Source organism: Mizuhopecten yessoensis, unplaced genomic scaffold (genome assembly GCF_002113885.1).
Source record: "Mizuhopecten yessoensis strain PY_sf001 unplaced genomic scaffold, ASM211388v2 scaffold5193, whole genome shotgun sequence".
Lineage (NCBI taxonomy): Eukaryota > Metazoa > Mollusca > Bivalvia > Pectinida > Pectinidae > Mizuhopecten > Mizuhopecten yessoensis.
Window position 1 is genome coordinate 764,531 of NW_018405926.1, and position 26,032 is coordinate 790,562.

The following is a 26,032-nucleotide window of genomic DNA, read 5'->3' on the forward strand; positions in this document are numbered from 1 at the left end:
TGGAAGAGACCATATTTGATATGCTGCCCCCAAAAAAACAGGATTTTTTTCCGTTCCCTATCTTTTCTATCATCTTTCTTTTCAATCTTCACTGTTTTTCAGGCTGTGTCTCCGTTAGCATCCGTCCGCACATGACCGTGGCTGTTGCGACGACGTTAAACCCCATACAAGCCAATTCAGCTAGAATCTATCCGAAACAAGTGCATACATAATGATTTTGATAGTCTCGTTTTTAAGGGGTTTTAGAGGTGATTTCTGATGTGGTCTTTTTGTTTTCAGGTTAAAGCTACCTTGCTGTCGTAATCACTTTCAATTACAGAAGATATGTTTGGACCAGGCCAAAAATAGCAACACAAAATTACTTTACGAAAACTACACTGGTAGTGCGATAATATAAGTTCATTTTTTATATGAGTAAAAAGCATGTTTTGACTTTTAATAGATTTTGAAAATCTGACAAATCTTTTTTTTGTTGTTAAGCATAGACCACACATTCATGTTTTAGTTAATTCCGCTTACCCTAAAGAACTACTTTTTTAAATTTGAAATTAAAGGATAACTGTTGATTCGGTTTTGTGTGTGTTTCACAGTGCGCCTTACTCGTTTCATAGTTGGACGTAATGCATATCAACAGTATTAGTGGTTTTACATCATTTTAGATCAATTGCACGAGATGCAGTATTCATTAGTCTGGATTTAACTGCGTCATCGGGTTCTCTAACTGCTAAGCTTCCCAACGGGTGTGCATATTTACTTCTTAAATAAAGAGTATACAGCGAGCTGGTTTACTTTTCATTTTTACTTGTCATCCTATATGCTTCTAAATATTTCGGATGCCGGCCGATTCCAAGTTGAAGTGGTAAAATAAAGAGTATAAACCAGGCAGTTTTTTTTTATTACATATATACTTGTCTCTCATATCTGCTGCTAAATCATTCAGATGCCGACCAATTCCAAGCATCAGTGGTAAAATCAACTTCAATACTCTTTAGAGGTCAATGACTTCAGTATATAATTCTTTTCCTATTAAGTCAGGTTGAAAACACATCAGGAACATATTTCGTAATTACTATTTCATTAAAATAATGTGCTACAAATTTTAGAACTTGAACTGCAAAGGAACATTACTTCATCGAGGGTTGTATATAAAGAGAGAACAACCTCTCCATCCAAACATTTAGCTGTATTTGTGTATGCATTGATAAACTTTTTTGTTGTGTTTTATTTTAGGTCCCCCCTGAAGGAACATTGACCACTTCCGGTATGTTGTGGAGGTCTTTTGTCAGAAGCCACCTTCTGACAATATGTCTTTTGGTCAATACAGTAGCTGGACTTTCTATTGGTCAGTCAGGTGATCACATGACCAATAATTACCGGTTTAAACGTGCAAATTCACCAGTTCCTAGAGATTTCAATGGGAGAAATGTGTTCAACCGGAAAGGACGAGATATGCAGTATTCGCCCGAAACTCGTTCCAACTGTACGAGAAATTGTGGTCACAGAAAGGGTTTTCAAATTAAGTTAAATGAAATGATCCATATACGAAGACTAAAGAATCTAATTATTAAAAACCTGGGTTTATCTACGAACGAAAAAGGAGACGTAAAAACACCGTTTGATACCCCTTCGTTAACACGGAATTCGAACACAACGCCAAAGTCAGATAAAAAGAAGAAACAACATCAGAAAAAGGAAACATCGTATATACGTGAATTAGTCAGTTTCTCGGAAAAAGCAGGTACGTAAAAAATCATTTTTCGATTTCGTAACTTGTTGTCATGTGGCCACAGTATACATACTGTAGAAATTGTCTGCTGTCATCTTGAACGGTTTTGTGAATGTTAAACTGAAAAAACGAGATAGCTGATTGTTTAGGTCCAAATTGTATCTTGAAAGTTTATAAGACACCTTAATATTGGTTTTTACAAACATTGTGTATGATTGAAATCTAATTTGATTTTCCGCCATCGATACCCATAAGTGTTGATTATGATTCAGTGAATCTCCAATATTGAATGTCTTTATAATTTTGTGTTTGATTCTGTAATAAATCATTTTTATTTCCATGCACGTGCATTGTAATTGTTTAAAAATCGAGCATGACCAATTCACCATGACATGCATTTTACAAATCAGAACAATGGGTTATCTTGTTTAATGACTAAGCTAGGGAAGGCGATACGGTGTGATAATTTTGTCTCTGTGGAATAGTGGAAAGCTCGATGATTCAGGACACAGATTTAACACCGTCATTGCCTTGAAAATGGAAACTTTTAAAGCAAGCCGGCTTTGAACAACAGTGGAATTCACCTTTCATACAGAACTGACGTTCAAAACCATGTTATACTTTATCATTTCAGATTAGACTAATAGCTAAGCGTTGATTTCCATTAAAAATAAATAATAAACGTATACAGCTAAGTAATATCGCCTGAATGCAAATGCCAACGTTTTGCTTTGAAAAGCGTATCATTTTTGGTCAAATGGGCAGTGACAATATTCATGCCACTATGTCATAAATATATTAGATATACCTTTAGCACCGCTCAAACACAAATCAACCAAGTTAATTAGGAATATGGGCAAAATTCTAATAGCCATTACGATCTGTATATCTATATATCTGATGTCATATTTCCCTGTTTTACATGAATCTCCATGTTTTTGTTCATTTTGAAGCGTACACTGCTGCGTTGTTACTGACCCGAGTACATGTATGACTTTAATCACGTTATTTGAATGTGATCTAGATTTTCATGGCGGATAATGTCGATGAAACGGACGACGTTTATCCTTCCAGAACACCAGGTCCTTTTTTCATTCTACTTTCTCAAGGTAATCAACGTATAAACCAATCCATTCTTCACCTTTGCCCTGATCTTATCGAGTTGAGGTTTTGTTCATGCTTCGGTATTCTCGCGCTCTCTTTTGCAACCGTTTCGATGTCAATGTAAAGCCTTTTTAAAACGTTCTTTTCAACAGTGAAATTGATAACAGGATATATCATGACAGATACTACAGGGTATGCGTATTATATTCTTAACAACAAGGTTTCAGCCTTGGTTCTATCTTGGAAAAAGTGATATCTTTCGTTTGTTATTTCCGTTTGGTTCCTGGTGTGTTTTTGTGTGGTCTTTGCGTTTGTATTTTGTCGTTTTGTGCTAATGTTAATGGAATTTTTATCCTATTTTTGTTCATTTTCTATCAAAGTATTCAACCAAGCTTATTTAAATATAGCTGGCCCCATTTTGACGAATATTATGTAGCGAAAGGAATAAACTGCCTTCTTTCCATGAGAATTTTCCCGGCTAGTGTTGAGGAAATAATTTTCGTGAAATATTTTCTTTCTTTACTTTATCATAGTTTTTCTTCAGTTTAAGCATTTTCATAGAATTTCGGCCATGAGTGTATGAAGAAACAAGGAATTATTCTATGTAAACTTCATTTCTGCAACATTTCTATCATTCCTGAAACTTGACCTGTTACTAACAGTAGATAACGTCAGAGTGAACAAGCACTTTTCGTACAAACAAGACGACTACAAACTGCATTGCATGAATTGACGGCTTTCGGGCTGATTCTCCTTCATCCAAGCCACCGGCACCGTAAACATATCAGACTAGTTCACGTCAAACTACGGAACACTTTTAGCACCGGTGTACGATGTCGGTCTTATCTCGTGTTAATCACTGGGTTAGTGCATTAAGAAGACTTAGCAAGAACATGTTCACGCGGCGAATTACATGAATGAAGGCAGTAATGCATTGTCCTATTATGACAACAGCATTCACATCATCACCCGCTACTCATTCACATAGCATGTCTCTTATGCTAGGTCTAGTTTCCTCATTCATTAACGCCCTTTGTGCACTGGAACGAATATGATTATATTTAGCGAAACACGTATGTTCGCGCAAAAAAAACATCGTTGCGGAGAGACTGAGGAACATTGCCGTCTCCTCATCAACAGTTTTTACGTAGTTTGATTTGTCAGCGATGTGTAAATGCACTGCAACGTCCATGTGACGTTTGTTTATGAATCTTTTGAAGTTAATGACTATCGTTTTGTATTCGGAGAAAATGCGTTTTAACGTTGCAAACGTTCTACATGATAGTGACGTCGTGCTTATACACTTCATATTCTTAATGATCCCCAATATCCGGGTATATATATTACACAATCGCTAAAACATTTAAGAATATGCAACAAAATTACAATAAATGGTTATACGTGAATGTCAGATAGAATTGGGTATGTTTTGTGGTGTACGTCCTAGTGACAGCTAAAGCCACACATAGACGGGTGTCTAAGGATGCCCACTTAAATGAAAGAGTCGCCAAGACAACGCAATGTCCTCTTAGTATAAGACACCGAAGGAAACCCTCAATGTGTTCAGTGAGCCACACAAGTATCGTCTCCTACGACATGCACTATAGCAGAACAACTCTTTCCCTGAATATGCACAGGGATGTCGTATAAGTAACGACTCATGCGAGTATATTGACGTTCAAAGAGATTAATATATTTTGAAAACTTCAGATTTTATATCGTTGCTTCGAGTATTGAAACGTCAATATCCGGTAACTTTCAATACCAAATAATATTCAATATCCCGTGCCTTTAATACCCAGTACCCTTCAATATCAAATACCCTTCAATATCTAGTTATCTTCAATACCAGGTGCCCTTCAATACCCAGTACCCTATAATACCCGGTACCTTCCAATACCAAGTATCTTTCAAGACCAAGCACCCTTCCATAGCATGTACCCTTCAAAATCAAGTACCATGTACCCTCCGATACCCAGTACTATATACCTTTCAAAATCCATCACCATTCAATACCCAAAAACCCTTCAAAACTCAGTACTATGCAATACCAAATACACTTTATACTACCAATGTTGTCCAATTACGTGACTTGCCATATCAGTGGGTACACACTAAGGAAATATTTCTGCCACAAATATGTTCAAATTAAATGTCATCGATATAGTTCTGTTTTATCAGACCACATATCGTCATTATGTAGAGAAAAATCCTTGCTCATTGGTACGTTTTTCTGTCGTTAAACATATTAAAACCCGACAAACGACCGCCACGTTACCTTGATTTCATCATTAAATCTCGGTTTAAAATAAGTTACCCTCGTGCAAATGAATTTACTGGGCACACTACCTTACTTTTATGTTACTTTCATTTTTGCGCGACCAAAACCAATATTTATAGAAAAGCAACACCAGAAACTGGGTTAAATGGGTACATCTTCTTTCATAATATTAGAATATCATTATATAACCGCTTTATGCTTATCGCGTTTCTCTCGGTAAAGATAACACACAAATCGGCTAGATCCTCTGATTGAGTTGACGGGAAAATATGCAAAGTACACGTAGTCTTGTTAAGTTACCCGGTCGTCTACTACCATGTATGTCTTAAGGTAGCAATAAAAGTTGCAATGATTACTTAGAACTGTTTTCAGACCATCTGAGAACAAGACTTATTAGATAACACGAAAATGCACCAAACATGTGCAGATAACACAGAAATGCACCAAACATGTGCAATCAGGTTTTAGTAATATGGTTCATGTAAATGATGGACCAATCCTTTCCATCGTTGCATCACCGACAATTGTATTGTAATACCATGATAGCCTTGCTCTGCAATCATAGAACGTGTCGCGCATGCGTTTTCAAACTAGGTGATATACGAATAAAAGTAATTGTTTTTGAAATGCCCTGTTTATGTTGTCTGAGTCATAGACAGTGGTTTTGTCCAAATATAGTAGAACAAAGCAATTAATAATCTCACCTCTGATTCACCACAACGCTTGACTGCTCTAACATCTGAATCACAGCCACGCTTTACCAGTCTTCCATTACGTAAGAACGGTAAGTATCTTAACGACATTTAAACAGTGTGGCATTATTTTCATAACAACGCTGACACATGGGCATCATTAACGTACGGGGAATGTGAGCGTGCCGTAAAATAAAAGATGTTAGCTTGATTGTCATGGTTCCAACCGGCCGACCGATTGTCATATTAAGTGATATTTCCGTCAAAAATGACACAATATCTAAGAAGAAAAAAAAACCGGTGACATCCTGGATCGATTTTATCAAATCTTCGAATCTAGTTTTGTAATTTGTGCGTCATTTTGACACGCACTGATTATCCCTGTTGCTGCTCCGTCTATAACGATAAAACGAGCATACCAAGCTGTTGACAGAAACATGAATAGCGCCAGTACATCAATTTTATTCAACAATAAAAAAGAGGAGTGAAATTATTGGTAAAATAGACTTTCAGTGAGAGTTCCCCTTGCGAACAATTACATGTGGTAAGTGGTGAGTTGGGAAAGGAATGCCACAACGTTAAACATAACACGTATATCAACAGGGTATACAGAAATAAGATGAGTACCAACGTTTTTTTTTACAACGATTTAGTCATTTGCACCGGAGATGCAATCGTCTTTGAATCCCGGTACATATGGCTGTTGCACAGCATTATTTGATTCTAGACCAAAATAAACACAATTATAATATAAACATATATTGTAAATGCATTCCGATCTCTCACGGCATTTCAGTCACCGGAAACATCTTCGAAATTTAACACTTTACCATTCGCTTCGTAAAAATGTGTTCGTCATTATTCTAAAATGCTCGTTAGAGAGTGTTACCACTTGAAATGTTCTTCCCGACAGCAATAAAATCAGAGATTAAACTATTTCAATGCAAACGTTTTCGAAAGGGTCACGCCTCATCCCATCATTTAGTTAAATGCGCTCATTATTGTTTTTTAAAGACGTTAATTGGCCATGTAGCATTTGGTGCATACTCCTACACAATTCAAGCTAAATCAATATGCTTCTTTAATAGAAAGACGGACAGGCATTACTTATTTCATCCGGGAGATATGTCTTTGGTAAAATCAAATTATAAACATTTTGGATACGTTTAGATGCAGTTAAGTTTCACCCTTTTCATATGTACTGCAAGAAGTGTATCTTACTTTGTATAATTATCATAACGCTACCATGAGGTTGTTCAGTGCTTTACGAACATATATATACACATAGATCCCCTCTCTGTGAAAATGCGAAGATAACAATCTACATGTCCATTACATAGCTATTAGAAGATCGCATGCTACATGTACAGACAATATCCTGAGGTGTGATGGTTTCTCCTTACCATAATATCGCACGGTTTATAGCTGACGGTACCTTACATAAGTAGTCCGTGATGTGAGTGTTGCACCCCACCGCTCATAACTGTCTTTGCTTACGAAGTTTCGAGTAATGTGATGTGATAATCCATGTAGATTCGGGGAAAGAATATGCCTGATAAATCCCACTGCATTGTCGTATGAGGCGACTGTTGACCCTTTACCCTACATACGGTATTCCTAAGTGTGATAGTTGCACTTTACCATAACAACATACAGCTTATATATGACTCTACCCTACATACAGTATTCCAAGTGAGATGGTTGCACCTTACCATAACAACAAACAGCTTATATATGACTCTACCCTACATACAAAATTCTTAAGTGTGATGGTTGTACCTTACCATAATAACATACAGCTTATATATGACTTTACCCTACATACGGTATTCCTAAGTGTGACAGTTGTACCTTACCATAACAACATACAGCTTATATATGACTTTACCCTACATACAGTATTCCTAGGTGTGATGGTTGTACCTTACTATAATAACATACAGCTTATATATGACTTCACTCTACATACGGTATTCCTAAGTTAGATGGTTGCACCTTACCATAACAACATACAGCTTATATATGACTTTACCCTACATACAGTATTCCTAGGTGTGATGGTTGTACCTTACTATAATAACATACAGCTTATATATGACTTTACCCTACATACAGTTTTCCTAAGTTTGATGGTTGTACCTTACCATAATAACATGCAGCTTACATATAACTTTACCCTACATACAGTATACCTAAGTTTGATGTTTGCACCTTACCATACCAACTACAGCTTATATATGACTTTACCCTACATACAGTATTCCTGGGTGTGATGGTTGTACCTTACTATAATAACATACAGCTTATATATGACTTTACCCTACATACGGTATTCTGAAGTTAGATGGTTGCACCTTACCATAACAACATACAGCTTATATATGACTTTACCCTACATACAGTATTCCTAGGTGTGATGGTTGTACCTTACCATAACAACATACAGCTTATATATGACTTTACCTTACATACAGTATTCCTAAGTGTGATGGTTGCACCTTACCATAACAACATACAGCTTATATATGACTTTACCCTACATACAGTATTTCAAGTGTGATGGTTGCACATTGCAATGACAACACGCGCCTCACCACTGTTTCTGCTTTACTCATTATCCTGTATTTTGATGGCTTCATACAGTCACAAGACATGACTCACATCTGACTTTACCTAAGTATTAACACACAACATCCAATAGTGTAAAGGTTGCTTCTTACCACAATAGCCTACGGTTCACAACTGTCTTTACCCAACACAGTGTATCGTGATGTGATGGTTACACTATACAACACATTGCTCATTTCTGATTTCACGTAACACAGTCTCCCATGATATGATGCATACATCTTACCTAAACAACACATGACAACTGTCTTTACCTAACATAGTTTCTCGTGGTGTTTTGGCTACACCTTACCACAACAACACACGGCTCACAACTGTATTAACCTTACATACAGTATCCCCTAGGGTGATGGTAGCACCTTACCACACCGACATACGGCTCACAACTTGCTTTGCCTAACACAGTTACCACAACAACACACGGCTCACAAGTGTATTTACCTTACAGACAATATCACCTATTGTGATTGCTACACCTTACCATAACAACACACGGCTCACAGCTGTATTTATTTTACATAAAGTATCCCCTAATGTGATGGTCGCACCTTACCACACCGACATACGGCTCACAACTTGCTTTGCCTAACACAGTTACCACAACAACACACGGCTCACAAGTGTATGTATCTTACATACAATATCCCCTAGTGTGATGGCTACACCTTACCATAACAACGCACGGCTCACAAGTGTATGTATCTTACATACAGTATCCCCTAGGGTGATGGTCGCACCTTACCACACCGACATACGGCTCACAACTTGCTTTGCCTAACACAGTTACCACAACAACACACGGCTCACAAGTGTATGTATCTTACATACAATATCCCCTAGTGTGATGATTGGATCTTACCACAACAGCATACGGCTCACAACATACTTCACGCTACCAATAAAAAGAGCGCGGTAGGGTTTATTACGGAATCCGAGCAATGAAGAGCAAGTCAAGGTGAATGCGTAACAATTAGGGTTTATCTTATGTCATGGCCTATGATATGGTTTTGTTACACCATACGTAAGAGGATCACGGCTAACATGTGTGGTATATTGACAGTTACCTATTAACCCTTCTTTGATCATCAAGGCTTCTCCTTCCTTCGTCTGACACTTGTAGTATTAACTAAGTACTAATGAAGATTGCAGGGGGTAACTATTACGGCAGAATATCGATTTAGTTTGCAATATGTGCAATGCATTTTTCTTATTTGAGTAATATTTGTGAAATGTTTGAACATTCCATACATTAAGGAACAATGTCTTTCCCTATCGGGGACAACAGAGACCTGATAAGTTATTACATTGCACAGTTATATTCAAGTACCGTTGGAAAATTGGATATGTTTCTCTTTTCAAAACCTCCTTTATGCACGTAAAATGTATTATCCTTCCGCGGACATGATCTCCTTTAATTCCAAGAACACACGCCATTTCCGAGTATCAAAGTTCCGAGACCAGTTCTGATAATTTCCTAAAGAAACTATAAATACGTCGCAAAGACCGCTACTCAACTTAGAAAACCAGATTTCTATGTTGTTGTTTTTTCTCTCTATTTTCTAAGATTGTAATCGTTTAAATACTCTTCATTGGTTTAATCATACTCACGTGCATGCAGGTGATTTGTGACATTGACGCGTTCTTACTATTGCTGTGCATTTCTCCTGACAATTTTCATACGTTCCGTATTGTTAAGGATTTATAAGACATATAGCATTCAATTAACAATTAATTGGTTGGTTGGGTGGTTGGTTGTATATTGTTTAACATCCTATCAACAGCTAACGTTATTTAAGGACGTGCCTCCATGTGTGTTGTTTATGCGTGCATGTGTGTATGTTGGTGTATTTGCCTCCTTGTAATAGCGCGGATCTGATGCTGACTACCTTACTAAAATGCCGAAGACACCGAATACAGCATTCCGCCCGGTTAAAACTGACAACGGGTGAGCCAGCTGTTGCCATTAGCCCTAATGCTGAACGTTAAGCGGTGAATTTTAAGGACTTTGGCATGTCCCGACATGGGGTCAGATCACCCATTTCGGTTAGTGTGCAGTTATATAGACCAAAAAAGTTAATATCACATTATAAGGTTTATATAAACACATATTCGCCTCGACACAAGTCCATAGCGGATAGATATTATACTGTGGCTGGATGTTAAAAGCAAGTCACAACTGACTGTTGGAATCAACGATTGGGCTAGCATTACGTGGAAATTAATTTTTTGATTTTGATTTAAAAATATTTTATTGCCTTTTATTTTTACATAGTAATGGAATTGGGCACCAGTTGTACAACTTATAGCAAGCCCTTTCCCTGTACAATAATATATTTAACATACTATAGTTATTTCATGATGGCAGAAATACGACAATAAGCTATGTAGGATAAATCAATTGATAAGTTGACATACATACACCCACACATGCACACACCCAACCACACACATGCGCACAGATATAAACATGCACATGTAGATAAGGGAAGAGGGAGAGATAGAGTGTGAGAGGGGGAGAAGAGGGGGAAGAGGGGGTTAGAGAGTTTTTTAAGATTGCTGGATAAGTACTGAACTAGTTATACTATTCGCTGTTCACAACTTTCTTCTGAAACTGAAGATGCGTAAGAAAGCTTTTGATGCAATTAACCGTATTCTTAGTAATTTTTTTTAGACAACACAACCAGGCTATATCTTTTTGTTTTGTCCTAGCCTAAACACACATCAAATTTTAAGGCATTTTACTGTTTTATATTCAACCAATGAATAAACATTTAACTTTGTTGAAAATAATAAACATGTCTGTTTACTGAATAAATTGAACATCTGAATAGAATGGTAGAAGTGATATAACGAATCTGGGCACGCTATATGTTTAGGGAGGGTTTCAAGTCGATGTCTACGTATGAATCGTATACCACAGCATGAACAAACACATTAATACCATCAATTCTTGGATTTGATAATGATACGATGACGCTACAAAATTTTGACGTAAACTCTCTGATTGTGATGTCAAATATATACTTTTAGCGGAACATCAAAAGGGAAGATTCAACACATTTTTTCATTTAAATTGATATTATTTTTGTTTCTGTTAACATTATTTAAAGCGTACCATTACCGTTAGGGGAAAACTTAAACACAACGCTAGCTCGTACTTTTAAGTGAAACAACGCCAAAGGCCAATTACAGCCGAATTCATTAAGATTTAAACACGCATGCATTAATATTTTTAATCACTGACGGAAACGTCAACATGTTATCAGTCACCTGTTATACAGTAGCTACCACCGGAAGTCACTAGACAAATATATAGTTAGTAATACCTTTTTGACGTGTATACGTGTATTATACATGTCCCGCTCTTTGAGATAGTCCCGTAAGCCGTTAGTTAAACCGTATCTGACCGCGTCCTCTGGCGTGCACACCTGCTTACAACACTGTATTAAAACATGTCAGATATGCATTTTATATTTAGATTTTAACGGAAGTGATACGTCATGAATTCACAGCTGATAGGTTTATAACATGTCCACCTCAAAATGCATCTGAAATATGTTCCAAGGTTCACGCAACAGGTGACGAAGGGCACGAGCCGATGTGAGGTTATGAAGTTTTGCTTAGTAGGGGAAAGTGTGTTGTGTTTGCGTCGTTTTGTTGTATTAGTACGTAACTATGTGTACAGGAACAATAATATACTTGTTTATGCAGCTGGACATTTTAAAACAGAAACGGAGAGGCATTCATGTCAGCAAGCAAAGCAGGACCATCTGTTAGTATATGTCATACCCGCCAAGGCCACTCATATTTTTGTAATATTTCGAATTACATCACCAGCTTACATTACATTACATATGTAAAAACAAATAAAAAGCAGAACACAAAAGATAAATAAATTAACAAATACAAATGAGCTTAAAATAATAAAACACAAAAAATGCTATTTTTCCGTTTTTACAATAAACTTTTTATTTCCTTCGATGTATATTCGGGTTATATAAATATATGAATACAAATAAACTTAAAACAGTGAAACACAAAAACAAAACAAAAATCTTCAGTTTTGTAATTAACTTTAAATTCTTGCAATTTTTCAGTTGTATTGTTAGCTTCTATTTCATGTAAAGTTAATTTGGGTTATAAAGTCGTGTTAGCAAAAAATTCTGTGGAATACATACAACTATACGTGGTAGAACATGCTGGTTTAATACAGCACGCAACGTTGTTACTGTACCAGGTCAGTGCTCTTTTTAATCATAACAGTATTAGGTAATGGCATAAAACTGATGAAAGTCACTTATTCATCCTCCTGATGTGAGCTTAACGAGGATGCTGATCATTAGCGGTAAACGACATCACGAATATGTGTTTATGGACTATCTTTGTAAGCTTGAGTATCATTCGGTCCCGTCACTATCCTCTGTGAACAATAGATCCCTCAGCAGGCACAGATAGATTTAACTGTAATAGTTTGGAGTATACACACCTAGCGCTTTTTTCTTGCCAAATTCACTATCTGCTCAACAAGTGTTGCCTATAAACCCTATTACGAATGATGACAAACCACTTGACATAAATGTTTCGTTCGTTGACACAAGGGTCTATGTGTCACTGCTCATATGACCTTCATACTTGACCTTCACTCTGGGAAGTAGCTCATTTGTGTCCTTAGGTACATGAATCATACTTTTTGCAGGTTGATGTCTTATATTTTTCACGAGCTCACAAGATGTATTTGTTGTACATGGTAGTGATATCATGGGTGAAAAATGTAATATATATGCATGTGCAGCGTATTTGGCATGTGTGAACATCGTTTTCCTGGTAACAGTTAAAGGACGAGAACATTCACAGTCCTAATCTTCAAAACACTATTGCAAATGTAACATCGATACATGTAGCAAAGAAAATCTGCGGCGTATTTGGCATGTGGGAATATCATTTTCCCAGAAACAGTCAATGGACTAGAACATTCATAGTCCTAATCTTTAAAAACCCCTCGAAAATGTCACATTGAAGGATTTGTGCATATCAGTAGTAATGTGTTAAATAGAAAACAACCAATAGCGTACCATCAACTCGTTAAGGCAAAAATCTGAATCTAAAGGGCAGTTAAAATACGACTGGTGCATGCCGGGTGGTACAGTGGATAGCGAACTCGCCTTTCATTAAAGGTGATAACAACCCAATTTCATTTTCACATATTTTGCATTTTTTGGGGGCATTATTCATTAAATATCCCTTCCGTAAAATGAAAAAATATTTTGAAAACACAAAAGTTGCGAAAATCAGCAAATTTTGTAACCGGTATTGAAAATCTCAAATACAAGTTAGCACGAGTTATGGTTCGTTAAACCGGAAGAGCTGTGACGTCATTTGCGACGACCGTCTGTCACAACAACTACTGAACTAGTTGGTACCGGGGCTATGGATTCCGTGGATTTTAGTGACAACGAGGATATTCCAGATGTTTGCTTCACACTGGATATTCAGCCATACCTGTATGAGCCAGACTGCACCGATTTAGAGGTTATAAGTGAATCTGAATCGTCTGAGTTGGATGTTAGTGACGACGAACAGGGTCAGGAAACCGGCAGTATGGCTTGCGTCAATGCTGATCTTACACCAGAATGGTTCGTTTAAGCTCGATTTTTCAATCCTTGGTACCAATTTATCGTAAAATACAACTTCTTTAATTGTAATTAGGTTTTATATATACTTTTAAGCCGACTTTAAATATAAAACATGTATCTTCAGCTCTGTTAGTCTGGAGCATGTTAAATAACTGATATCCCTGTGATGGAAGGCCTTCTGTATATTAGTATACGGACTCGTTAGAGATAATTTTATATTGAGTCAATTGTTTATATTAAAAGTGTAGGAAGTTGCATGCCATGAATGCTGCTAACGTTTTACTTCAAGTCTTTGCTTGTGGAGGCCAGCATTATGTACAGAAATAAATTTCCCCGATATATTTGGTTCTATTCTTCATAAAAAAAAACCAGACAAAACACAAGTTTTGGAATACTTTGGACTTTATTCAGGGCAAACTCAAATTGAGAAGCTCTATGTAGTTACAATAATTAAATTATTCAAAATTTCAACAATTATACCAATTAATTGCATATTTGTTTACTAAAACATTAAGATCGGGCAGAAACGGGCTGAAACGGGCAGGAAAGGGCAGAAACGGACAGAAACGGGCAGAAATCTATTAATTATTATATCCATTAATGGATATATATATTAGGTACATTTAAGTATCATTATCGGGTATAAGATATATTTGGTAAAAGGATTGCAATTACATGATCGGTGCAGAATCGGAATAAATTATATTTTGAGTGAATTAATTCGTGTTAATGTGTAGATTACAATCCTGCCCCGTTTCTGTCCGTTCCTGTAAATCGTCGCCCGTTTCTGTACGTTCCTGTAAATCGTTGCCCGTTCCTGCCCGATCCATATCAATACAATACTCTTAATTCGTTGCAATTCTTTTATCAAATACATCTTATACCCGATAAAAAAGTATATAAAAACATAAATATAGGTCTCATAATTATATTTATAACGACATAAATGTATATATAGATATAATTTATTCCGATTCTGCACCGATCATGTAATTGCAATCCTTTTACCAAATATATCTTATACCCGATAATGATACTTGATTAAATGTATCTAATACATACATCCATTAATGGATATAATAATTAATAGATTTCTGCCCGTTCCTGCCCGTTCCTGTAAATCGTCTAACCGACACAAACTTACTGTAGACAAAAAAAATCCTCACATACTCAGATCACACACCTTGTAGACTCACATACTCAGATCATACACATTGTAGACCACATTTACCCTCACATACTCAGATCACACAATCTTGTAGACCACATTTACCCTCACATACTCAGATCGCACAACCAGTATAAAACTTATGGTTCAAAGCCTATCGACGACATCGATCGTGGATCTCTCACGAAGCTGCCTGGTTCAAAATGGTTTTGACAGAGTCTCGTGTGTGAGGTTGGAGAACATCCCTTTCTCTTAGTCTTTACCTTTTCCTTATGGAACAGGAACATACTGAGTTTCTCTCCATTATTGGAATTACTATTACAGTTCAGCGCAGCACAGTGCACCATGTTTGTTTACGTTTTCCTGACGACTGCCTCCGAACTGACAGCTGGCGCGCTTTCCGGTCGTCACAAATGACGTCACAGCCAAAGGGAAGTAACTGCGTACAAATTCTGTGCTTCCCAAGGTATACGATTAAACGGGCCGTTTTCAAATAATAAATTATGCACAAATACGGACTTTTTTTTGAAAAAATAGAATGACAACTAATTATAATATGTTTTATTAATATTTTGACACTAAATTTGACGTGTTTTAGCATTTGGTGGTTGTTCACCTTTAAAAAGACGGTCGTGATTCGATTCCCCGATCGGGCATCGGGTAAATAGCCTATGGTTCACAACTTTTTTTACCCAACACAGTGTATCGTGATGTGATGGTTACACTATACAACACATTGCTCATTTCTAATTTCACGTAACACAGTCTCCAATCATATGATGCATACATCTTACCTAAACAACACATGACAACTGTTTTTACCTAACATAGTTTCTCGTAGTGTTTTGGCTACACCTTACCACAACAACACACGGCTCACAACGGTATTAACCTTACATACAGTATCCCCTAGGGTAATGGTAGCACATTTCCACAACAACACACGTCTCACAACTGTATTAACCTTACATACAGTATCCCCTAGGGTAATGGTAGCACCTTACCACAACAACACACGGCTCACAACTGTATGAACCTTACATACAGTATCCACAAGGGTAATGGTAGCACATTTCAACAACAACACACGTCTCACAACTGTATTACCCTTACATACAGTATCCCCTAGGGTGATGGTAGCACCTTACCACAACAACACACGGCTCATTAGTGTATTTACCTTACAGACAAATATCCCCTATTGTGATGGTTACACCTTCCCATAGTCTTTGGTAGAAAAGGGGCTTGTGGTAGGGTTATCATGGTAGGTTATCATGTAAGTAATATGGGTATTAAGCCAGTGGTAATAATAGGCTAGTGATAGGGTTATCAGACTGATGGTAGGTTATCATGCTAGTGATAGGGGTATTAAACCAGTGGTAGTATAATAGGCTAGTGATAGGGTTATCGGACTAAATGTAGGTTATCATGTAGTGATAGGGGTAATAAGCCAGTGGTAGAATGATAGGCTAGTGACAGGGTTATGAGACTAATGGTAGGTTATCATGCTAGTGATAGGGGTATTAAGCCAGTGGTACAATAATAGGCTAGTGATAGGGTTATCAGAATAATGGTAGATTATCATGCTAGTGATAGGGGTATTAAGCCAGTGGTAGAATAATAGGCTAGTGATAGGGTTATCAGACTGATGGTAGGTTATCATGCTAGTGATAGGGGTATTAAGCCAGTGGTACAATAATAGGCTAGTGATAGGGTTATCAGAATAATGGTAGGTTATCATGCTAGTGATAGGGGTATGAAGCCAGTGGTAGAATGATAGGCTAGTGATAGGGTTATCAGAATAATGGTAGGTTATCATGCTAGTGATAGGGGAATTAAGCCAGTGGTACAATAATAGGCTAGTGATAGGATTATCAGATTAATGGTAGGTTATAATGCTAGTGATAGGGGTATTAAACCAGTGGTAGAATAATAGGCTAGTGATAGGGTTATCAGATTAATGGTAGGTTATTATGCTAGTGATAGGGGAATTAAGCCAGTGGTACAACAATAGACTAGTGATAGGGTTATCAGACTGATGGTAGGTTATCATGCTAGTGATAGGGGTATTAAACCAGTAGTAGAATAATAGGCTAGTGATAGGGTTATCAGACTAATGGTAGGTTATTATGCTAGTGATAGGGGTAATAAGCCAGTGGTAGAATGATAGGCTAGTGATAGGGTTATCAGACTGATGGGAGGTTATCATGCTAGTGATAGGGGTATTAAACCAGTGGTAGAATAATATGATAGTGATAGGGTTATCAGACTAATGGTAGGTTATCATTCTAGTGATAGGGGTATTAAGCCAGTGGTACAACAATAGGCTAGTGATAGGGTTATCAGACTAATGGTAGGTTATCATTCTAGTGATAGGGGTATTAAACCAGTGGTAGAATAGTAGGATAGTGATAGGGTTATCAGACTAATGGTAGGTTATCATGCTAGTGATAGGGGAATTAAGCCAGTGGTACAATAATAGGCTAGTGATAGGGTTATCAGATTAATGGTAGGTTATCATGCTGGTGATAGTGATATTAAACCAGTGGTAGAATAATAGGCTAGTGATAGGGTTATCAGACTAATGGTAGGTTATCATGCTAGTTATAGGGTAATTAAGCCAGTGGTACAATAATATGATAGTGATAGGGTTATCAGAATAATGGTAGGTTATCATGCTAGTAATAGGGGTATTAAGTCAGTGGTAAAATAATAGGCTAGTGATAGGGTTATCAGACTGATGGTAGGTTTTCATGCTAGTGATAGGGGTATTAAACCAGTGGTAGAATAATAGGCTAGTGACAGGGTTATCAGACTAAAGGTAGGTTATCATGCTAGTGATAGGGGTATTAAGCCGGTGGTAGGATATCGGGTCAGTCACATAATGTTAGACCCGTTTTAGGCATGTGACGGATATCAACCCCTTTATAAGATATCAGACATGTATTATTGGGCTGCAAATGTAATAAATTGATTATTGAGGTGCGAACGAGGTTTCGAAAGACTGCAATTTTCATACTTTTTACCCTTACCCATACTTTTTACCCATACTTTTACGAAATAGACACCGTACAAAAGGACTTAGCGTTGCAGCATTTATATTATTATTAATGTATATATACACAAAGAGGCACTTACTTTACAGCTCCGTCAAAACAAAATTGAATATAGATCATTATATTCATATTTATTTTCAAATTGTCAATTAAATCCCAAGTGCATTTAGTACGATATAAATTAATCAAACCTTGACATTTTAAGAGGATATTTCGCAACATTATGTCAAGGCAATTATGTGCAATCAGTTCATCTTATGACCGTTGGTGATAAAACACAACTAATGACTTTAATATTAGATGGATATCTTTTGCATATTAAATGCATTATTGATATAGACCAATAGGTCGTCTGCATCGGTCTGATAAGTATCTATTTGCGTTCACCTTATGACACGTGACAGTTCAGAGGCGGATATATTGACTGAACCACGGGAGGGTGGGGGACGAAGGGACCAGTTGTTCTTAAGAACAATGTGCAACAAACATTCTGTTTAAAGAAATATTGACAAGCTTGTAACACTCACGAATACGGTGGTCGGGTGGCGCAGTGGATACCGCACTTGGCTTTCACTAAGGCGGCCGGGGTTGGATTCCCCGATCGCCTGTGAAATAGTATGGAGTCACCTGCCCGACCACGTTGATTTTTCTCCAGGTACTCTGGTTTTCTTTGACATTAAGACCCCCGCGTGCTAACACTCGGGCAATCAAGTGTGAATAATATAAACTAAAATTGCTTGTTTCATAATTGTTAAAAAATAAATTAAGTTGAATTCCTTGACATTTTTTTCACTGCATGCTCTGTAACAGTGATGTTTATTTATAAAGGAAGTCAGAGGTCTTTAACGTCATTCATTGGATTGTATAACACGCCGCAAAACTATTCATACTTTATAATTAATGCATTCTTTTGTCACAATCGTGAACTAATTTTATGCATTAGGTCAGTAGGTTAATTGCACATTAATTGAATAATCTATTTAAATCTCTGTGTTCTGCTTAATGCCACCATTGCAATGATCAATGTTCACTATCACAACGGCCCCGAGATAGATTAATTGATCATATCAATTTCAGCGACGTAACTGTCAGTTAAATTTAACATTGTCCTAACGAAGCGCTTTTTGTTTTATCTTTTGAAATGACTTCATTATTTCCGTATATCACTTTTATGATCCTTTTTATTGCATCTCAAATAATGAATAATTGATCTTATAATTATGCATATCCTCGTAAATTAAATTAAATGCACTGTATGCGCTGTAATAATAATTGTTTAATTGACCGGAGAGACGCTCGTTAATTTGTCTGTAGATAAAAACCATTGTTGAAATGCAGGATCATGTCAATATCAGGGTCTGATTGATCGGGGTCGTACATGTAGAAAAGGGTGTTTCGCGTTTTGTTTGTCAGTTACTAGTCATAAAATTGTTCTCTTTAAGATCAATTAGAGCAAAAAGGCCATATGTCTATTGATAAATCAAAGTTTTAATGCCGTTGTAAATTTCATTTATGTTCAAATATAGGATAAAGATTGTAAAGAAAAGGATTTAGATTTATACTATTGTAATATATTCGACCAATCGACAATAAAACATATCATATTTAATTGTATAGTACACAATTGTCAATTTACGGTAAAGGACCACCACATGGTCTATATATATATATATATATATATGTCTTTTCAGTAAGATAAAAATGGCCTTAATGACACCTGTTATCTAAACAAAACATGTTTTCTCAAGCACATTTACTGCTGTTGGGAATATGACATTAAACATCTGTAATATATAAATTGACCTTGCAAAGTTTGTTTCCGAATCAAATTCAAGTTAAGCTTTTTTATATAACAATGAATCCTTGATAAAAGACCTAAATAAACAAGTGAAACGAATGATTTCATGTTTAATAAATGTAGCTATAAATATATATATCGAGGACGAATATGCGATAGGATAGATATTTTTGGTATTAAGACAATACAACAGCGTATGAGCATTTAACGTGTTATGTATCTGCATACTGTAGCTGTGAATACGATGGGCATCCATTAATATGATAACTAAAGACGTTACATCGTCAAATAATTCTGTTAAATGTAATACATAGAGGATCTTACATGAGTGACTATGTCATGTTGAATTTATTAAATGAGTTCAATAATTTGATATGAAACGGGTCTTTAGGCGAGTGTCATATCACATTAATGAACGAGATTTATAAGTTCAGTACATGTATGACATGGACACGAACGTAAGAATATATTTATCACATTACAGTCCAAAATTTGACAAAATACTTAAAACTCAGTAAGGTGTTATAAACTGACTATCTATAGGCCAAAACCAAAAGTACCCAAAGTACCGTCGTTCAGCGCAGTGCAAACTTGTTCCATATAATGAGTAGTTTTAAATGGTATGAACATAAAATTGACAAAATAAACATTTTAAATTTACTTGAAATAGCAGTAAATGTATCATGTAGTACAGTAAATACAAGTAGTACCTGTAGTGGCGTAGGAATATGTTACCACGGTTTTGATCAATTGCAGCCCCTTTAGGTTTTATTACACGTGTGTGATACCATATTTATGACATGGCCGTATGACATGGTAACATGGGTCAGCTATGTGATAAATACACATCTGTTTGATAGTGGTTATCAAATTAACTAATCGGGTGGTCGGGTGATGCAATGGATGGCGCACTTGCCTTTCACAAAGGCGGCCGTGGTTCGATACCCCGATCGGACGTGAAAAGGTATTGGGTCACCTGCCCTACCACGAGGGTTAAGGCTATCTCCGGGTACTCCGGTTTCCTCTCACAATAAGACCCCCTGCACGCTAACTTCATAATTTAATTATACTAGATACAAATGTAGACAGTGAAAGAATTAAACAAACTAGTTTGTGTGTAGAAAATGAATAAAGGGGTGATACAATTTGCACTCTGTCAATGGATGGCGAAATGATTCAAACATGTATAATAACAGTGCTGTTGTGTAAGCGTTTAAAGCGAGGCGGATTACTGGGCAAGTATTCTTGTTTCCTCTCGTACAAACCAACCAGCATTATGACCTTGGAACAGCATAATGAATGTCGGATCTGGCGAAATGTGAAATTCTTTCAGGGGGGTCTAACTAGCAATGCGCCTACACGGCGTGGCCTTGTCTACGAGGTATGAAGGGAACCAAGGATTGGACTGTTGATATCATGCATACACTATTTGTATTTATCAGCACATACCAACCAGATAATAACACGCATGATGCCATCATATCGTAAATATTATCTAACATTGTCGAACAAGATAGAGGGTTTCTGTCTTCATGGTATTCGATATCTGGCTTTATTAGATCACATGTATATTGTTTCTTGATATCTAATACGATTTTTAAATCGGTACTCAGGCATATTTCCTCATAAAAAAAGTATAATACTTGTATTCCATTTTTTCACAACAGGAATATCATGAAGGACCATAAACGTTCATCATTAGATCCTCTTGTTATAAAGTTAGCGTCGCAAAATTTGGAGACAGTTTGGAAGTTCATATATGCCATTTTAAAGAAAATGGCATATATGCTGACACATGCTGATTAACACAAATGCGCACACATGTACTAAAAGCGTGCAATGTCATCTGACCCATCATTTATGTGAACAGTCTATTACATTCAATGTTTATTCATTATTTTAGTCTTGCAAACCTTTTGACATTAGCAGACCAGACGTTATTAGAATATGGCGCCCAGGATTACACCCGTTCTGATGCAGTAGTATTTTCGTTGATAATGGGTTAAATTTTAAAATTTAATGCTTTTATGGTTTCATGTCATATAAAGCTCACCCTCGTTTTGGAGACTATACCGATATTATTCAATTGTGCTTCCTCAATTATATCGATAATCTACTATACTCGTAGAATGTATAGGATACGGTAAACCATTAAATATCAAATATTTATCATCAGATCTGTCTAATTTTCAGTGATTAGATACTTGTCAGTTTTTTTGCTTATGATAATATTCACTGTCGTATTGGCATGAACATGTTAAAACGTACACTATACAAGATTCTCTAAAAGCCCTGCAGACCTGCTGTTAATCACTGCATGGTGTAAGAGTCAACTGCAGAATCGGAGACTCTGCTTTAGCGACTAAAAGAAATTTGCGGCATGAATTGCATTGCGATAGGTCGGATCTTTAACCTAACAACCTTTTTATTTCCTTACGCCTTCCATTGAAATACATCAGTTTCGGCCTTAATGTTGAACTTCTACCCACGTGAGGAAGGCAAGGATAAAGTCCAGCAGTTGTTATTCCCTACTTAACGTTCTGCATTAAAGATCCGATGCTCATAGGTGTGTCTTGTTGTTTCGTTGTCAGTGCCCCGGGCCCCACTTTGAGGATGTGCCATTATTTTGTTTTCAAAATTTACATGCCAGGTGTCGTCGCTGAAGCAGAAATCCTTTTATTCTTCTTGGAATCCCAGTGTATCTTCCTTGTACTGTTGTAAGGGTATCCATAATAAAAAGGAATAGTGAGACAAATAATATATAATTTTATACTAAAGATGACGGAAATGAGATTAAGAGCGCCGGTTATTTGAAAGAAGTGGGTTACACCATGATGATTCTAGGAACAGATAGACTATTAAACATTCCAATGAAGACAGCGAAGCTAACAATGCATGGGAAATCGTAACAAACAGTTCTGATGTCCATGAGATAACTTACTTAAAGCTGACAATGCAAATGGTAGCCAATGTGTTGGTTTCCTTAAAATATATCATATCCGTCATATGTCCTGCTACAGTTGACATTTTCGAAACGTCTAGGTGGGTTTACTGACCTCAAAACGGTCAGTTTGTAGAACCCATGCGATGTTTTGCGATGCAATGAAATCTGTATATATGTATCAAATATACCATTCCTTGATTTAGATTTTTGTCTCGCCGTCACGAAGTAGCGGAAGCGATACTAAGGTGTTGCTTTTCCGGCGACGACGGCGGCGGCGTCAACATAAAGTTTTTGCATGTAAGTTACTTTCACTGAAAGTGTATGTGCTAGGTCAACCAAACTTGAACCATACATGCAGCTTAGGTAGTAGATATTTACCCGTGTATCAAATGCTGGGTGCGGCCTACTTTTCATGGTCCATTGATTTTGTCAGCATCTCCATCAACATTACGTTTTTGCGTTTTAGTTAGTTTCTCTGAAACTGCAAGTGCTAGCCCAACCGAACTTGACATGTGCTTTGATGGTCAATGCGGGGCATAGGTAAGACATATCAATCCGAATAAGTTATTTATTCATTTTTTTCTCGAAAATTGTGTTGCCCAAACTATACCTTTTATTATACGAAATATACAGTAATTCATATAATGTATTGTATTTTTTTTAAATGTATCACCAAACTGCATTTCACTTGTCTAAACCTACCATAACTTGTCTGCATAATAAAACACAGCGGATCGCAGTACAAGCATTTAACAAAATCTTTTCCTCACGTAATAATTGATTTTCTGAAACACCTGTTTTAAATAAATGATACATGATTTGACAAATATTTATAGACTCAATAGAATTTATTAGTTATATATTGACATTGCAAATTAATTTCAATTTGAAATCGTCAATGAAATATATTCTTAAAATCTTATCATGTCAGTTTATATTAATATGTATTATGTGGTACAAGCATATTAGCTTAACTGGTTTTGCTTATCATTATAGGTTAACACCCATTGCAATTTCACGCAAACGTATAATGAGAATAAATTTCTGTCAAACTGCATTCTGTTTTTCTTGTAAAGATAATAATGCTTGAGAGATAATTACACTTCTTTTTATAATTTCCCAGGCGCAAACAATTGGAGTGGCACGAAGCGAGAGTCGTACCTGGTACAACGTGTTACCGGGTGGGCGGGGGCGGTGCCCGGTTTGAACCACTTTATAAATAGTTATACACAGAAAAACGTTGATAATAGCATGCGTTCAGTGCTGTTTTCTGTATCTTCGTTTTGTTTTCAAACTAAGTTTGAAAGTTAACGCTGTCATATCAAGCGTGATTAAAGTTCGGCTTTTTAAAGGGACCTGTGTTACTGGAATAGGTGTACTCTTCTGTACATTACCGTATTCGCTGTGGTATCGTCTATACCTTGTCAGTCGTAGGGTAGTTGACACATGGAAACATTATACTTATTTTCTTTACCGGTGACATGCTCTGAAGCAGTACCCCAGTTAGGTTCTACATTTATGTAATTGATTTCCTTAAAATGACTTCAGATCATTGGAAAAACACGTTGGAATCTGGTACTTAACGTGTGATGTCTGTGATGTCGTTTTGTTTTCATATGTGCATGACTGTTTTAAAACTCTGCAGAGCACATGGCTTTAAACAATATATTTTGAAGATGATATTGTCTTTCATTTTGTTTTTGTGTCCCCTCTCAGTACGCTCTTGTCGTTGTAATTTCGAACCTACCTTAAAATCTGAAATTGTATTAATACATTGACGGTATGGTAGGTGTTACCTAATAAGGTCAAAAGCTACGGATTGGTCATCCTCAGCACATTTATCGTCTCTGCATCCCTAGAATACGAAATAAAGCAATCGAAAGCAAACGAAAAGTAATATTTCATTGGTTTCATATTCAAAAAAACTGACCAATGGCAAGACATGATTCCCATCCTTTGACGTTTACAGAGGAGCTACGCCCAACTTCTAAGCTTGTCGATTTTACCGTTATGTTGCCTCACGATTACTGTAACCTTAGACGACTTTAGACTAGTCTAATTTATTATATTATGTTGCGTAAACAGTCTCCTATTTTGTCATTACATATTCCAGGTATTTAGAAAAGATATGTGTGTCGGAAATGGTACCTTTTGGATTTCGAGGATGCGGTTTAAACGTAGTTGTCTATGCAGACAGTTGGACTTGGAAAAGAATATGATCATATTAAGTAATAGTCTTATACGCTTAACAATTTCACACATATGTACCAAGCTCACTTTGGTGGTAAACCCGAAAACAACACAGGTTGTCTCACGCAGACATTTTTTTTTGTTAGTTGAAATATTGAAGTAAGGGTTTGCTATCTGTTCTTTCAAAATTCAAACGAAAACTCAATAATCATGCCTTTAGCAAACATATGTCATGTTTTGCTGGTACTTGTGTATATATAGCTTAACATAGCATAATACAAGTTCAGTGAGTATTGTACACTTTCGCTAAAGTACCGAGTATAGTAAACATATCCAGTTAGCAAAAATCAGTACCGAGTATAGTAAACATATCCAGTTAGCAAGTATCAGTACCGAGAATAGTAAACATATCCAGTTAGCAAAAATCAGTCCCGAGTATAGTAAACATATCCAGTTAGGAAGGATCAGTACCGAGTATAGTAAGCATATCCAATTAGCAAGGATCAGTACCGAGTATAGTAAACATATCCAGTTAGAAAAGATCAATACCGAGTATAGTAAGCATATCCAGTTAGCAAGGATCAGTACCGAGTATAGTAAGCATATCCAGTTAGCAAGGATCAGTACCGAGTATAGTAAACATATCCAGTTAGCAAGGATCAGTACCGAGTATAGTAAACATATCCAGTTAGCAAGGATCAGTACCGAGTATAGTAAACATATCCAGTTAGCAAGGATCAGTACCGAGTATAGTAAACATATCCAGTTAGCAAGGATCAGTACCGAGTATAGTAAACATATCCAGTTAGCAA

General features: G+C 36.6%; 1 protein-coding gene across 1 annotated transcript in view; it reads left to right on the plus strand.

Moving 5' to 3' along the window:
• Nucleotides 1–2,766: 2,766 nt before the first annotated feature.
• LOC110450363 overlaps nt 2,767–26,032 on the plus strand; it is a 36,442-nt gene continuing 13,176 nt past the window's right edge. Inside the window, exons 1-2 of the mRNA XM_021497842.1 lie at nt 2,767–2,835; nt 5,793–5,895. Of these exons, the coding sequence (XP_021353517.1) occupies nt 2,767–2,835; nt 5,793–5,895 (172 nt within the window). The remainder of the gene's footprint in view (nt 2,836–5,792; nt 5,896–26,032) is intronic.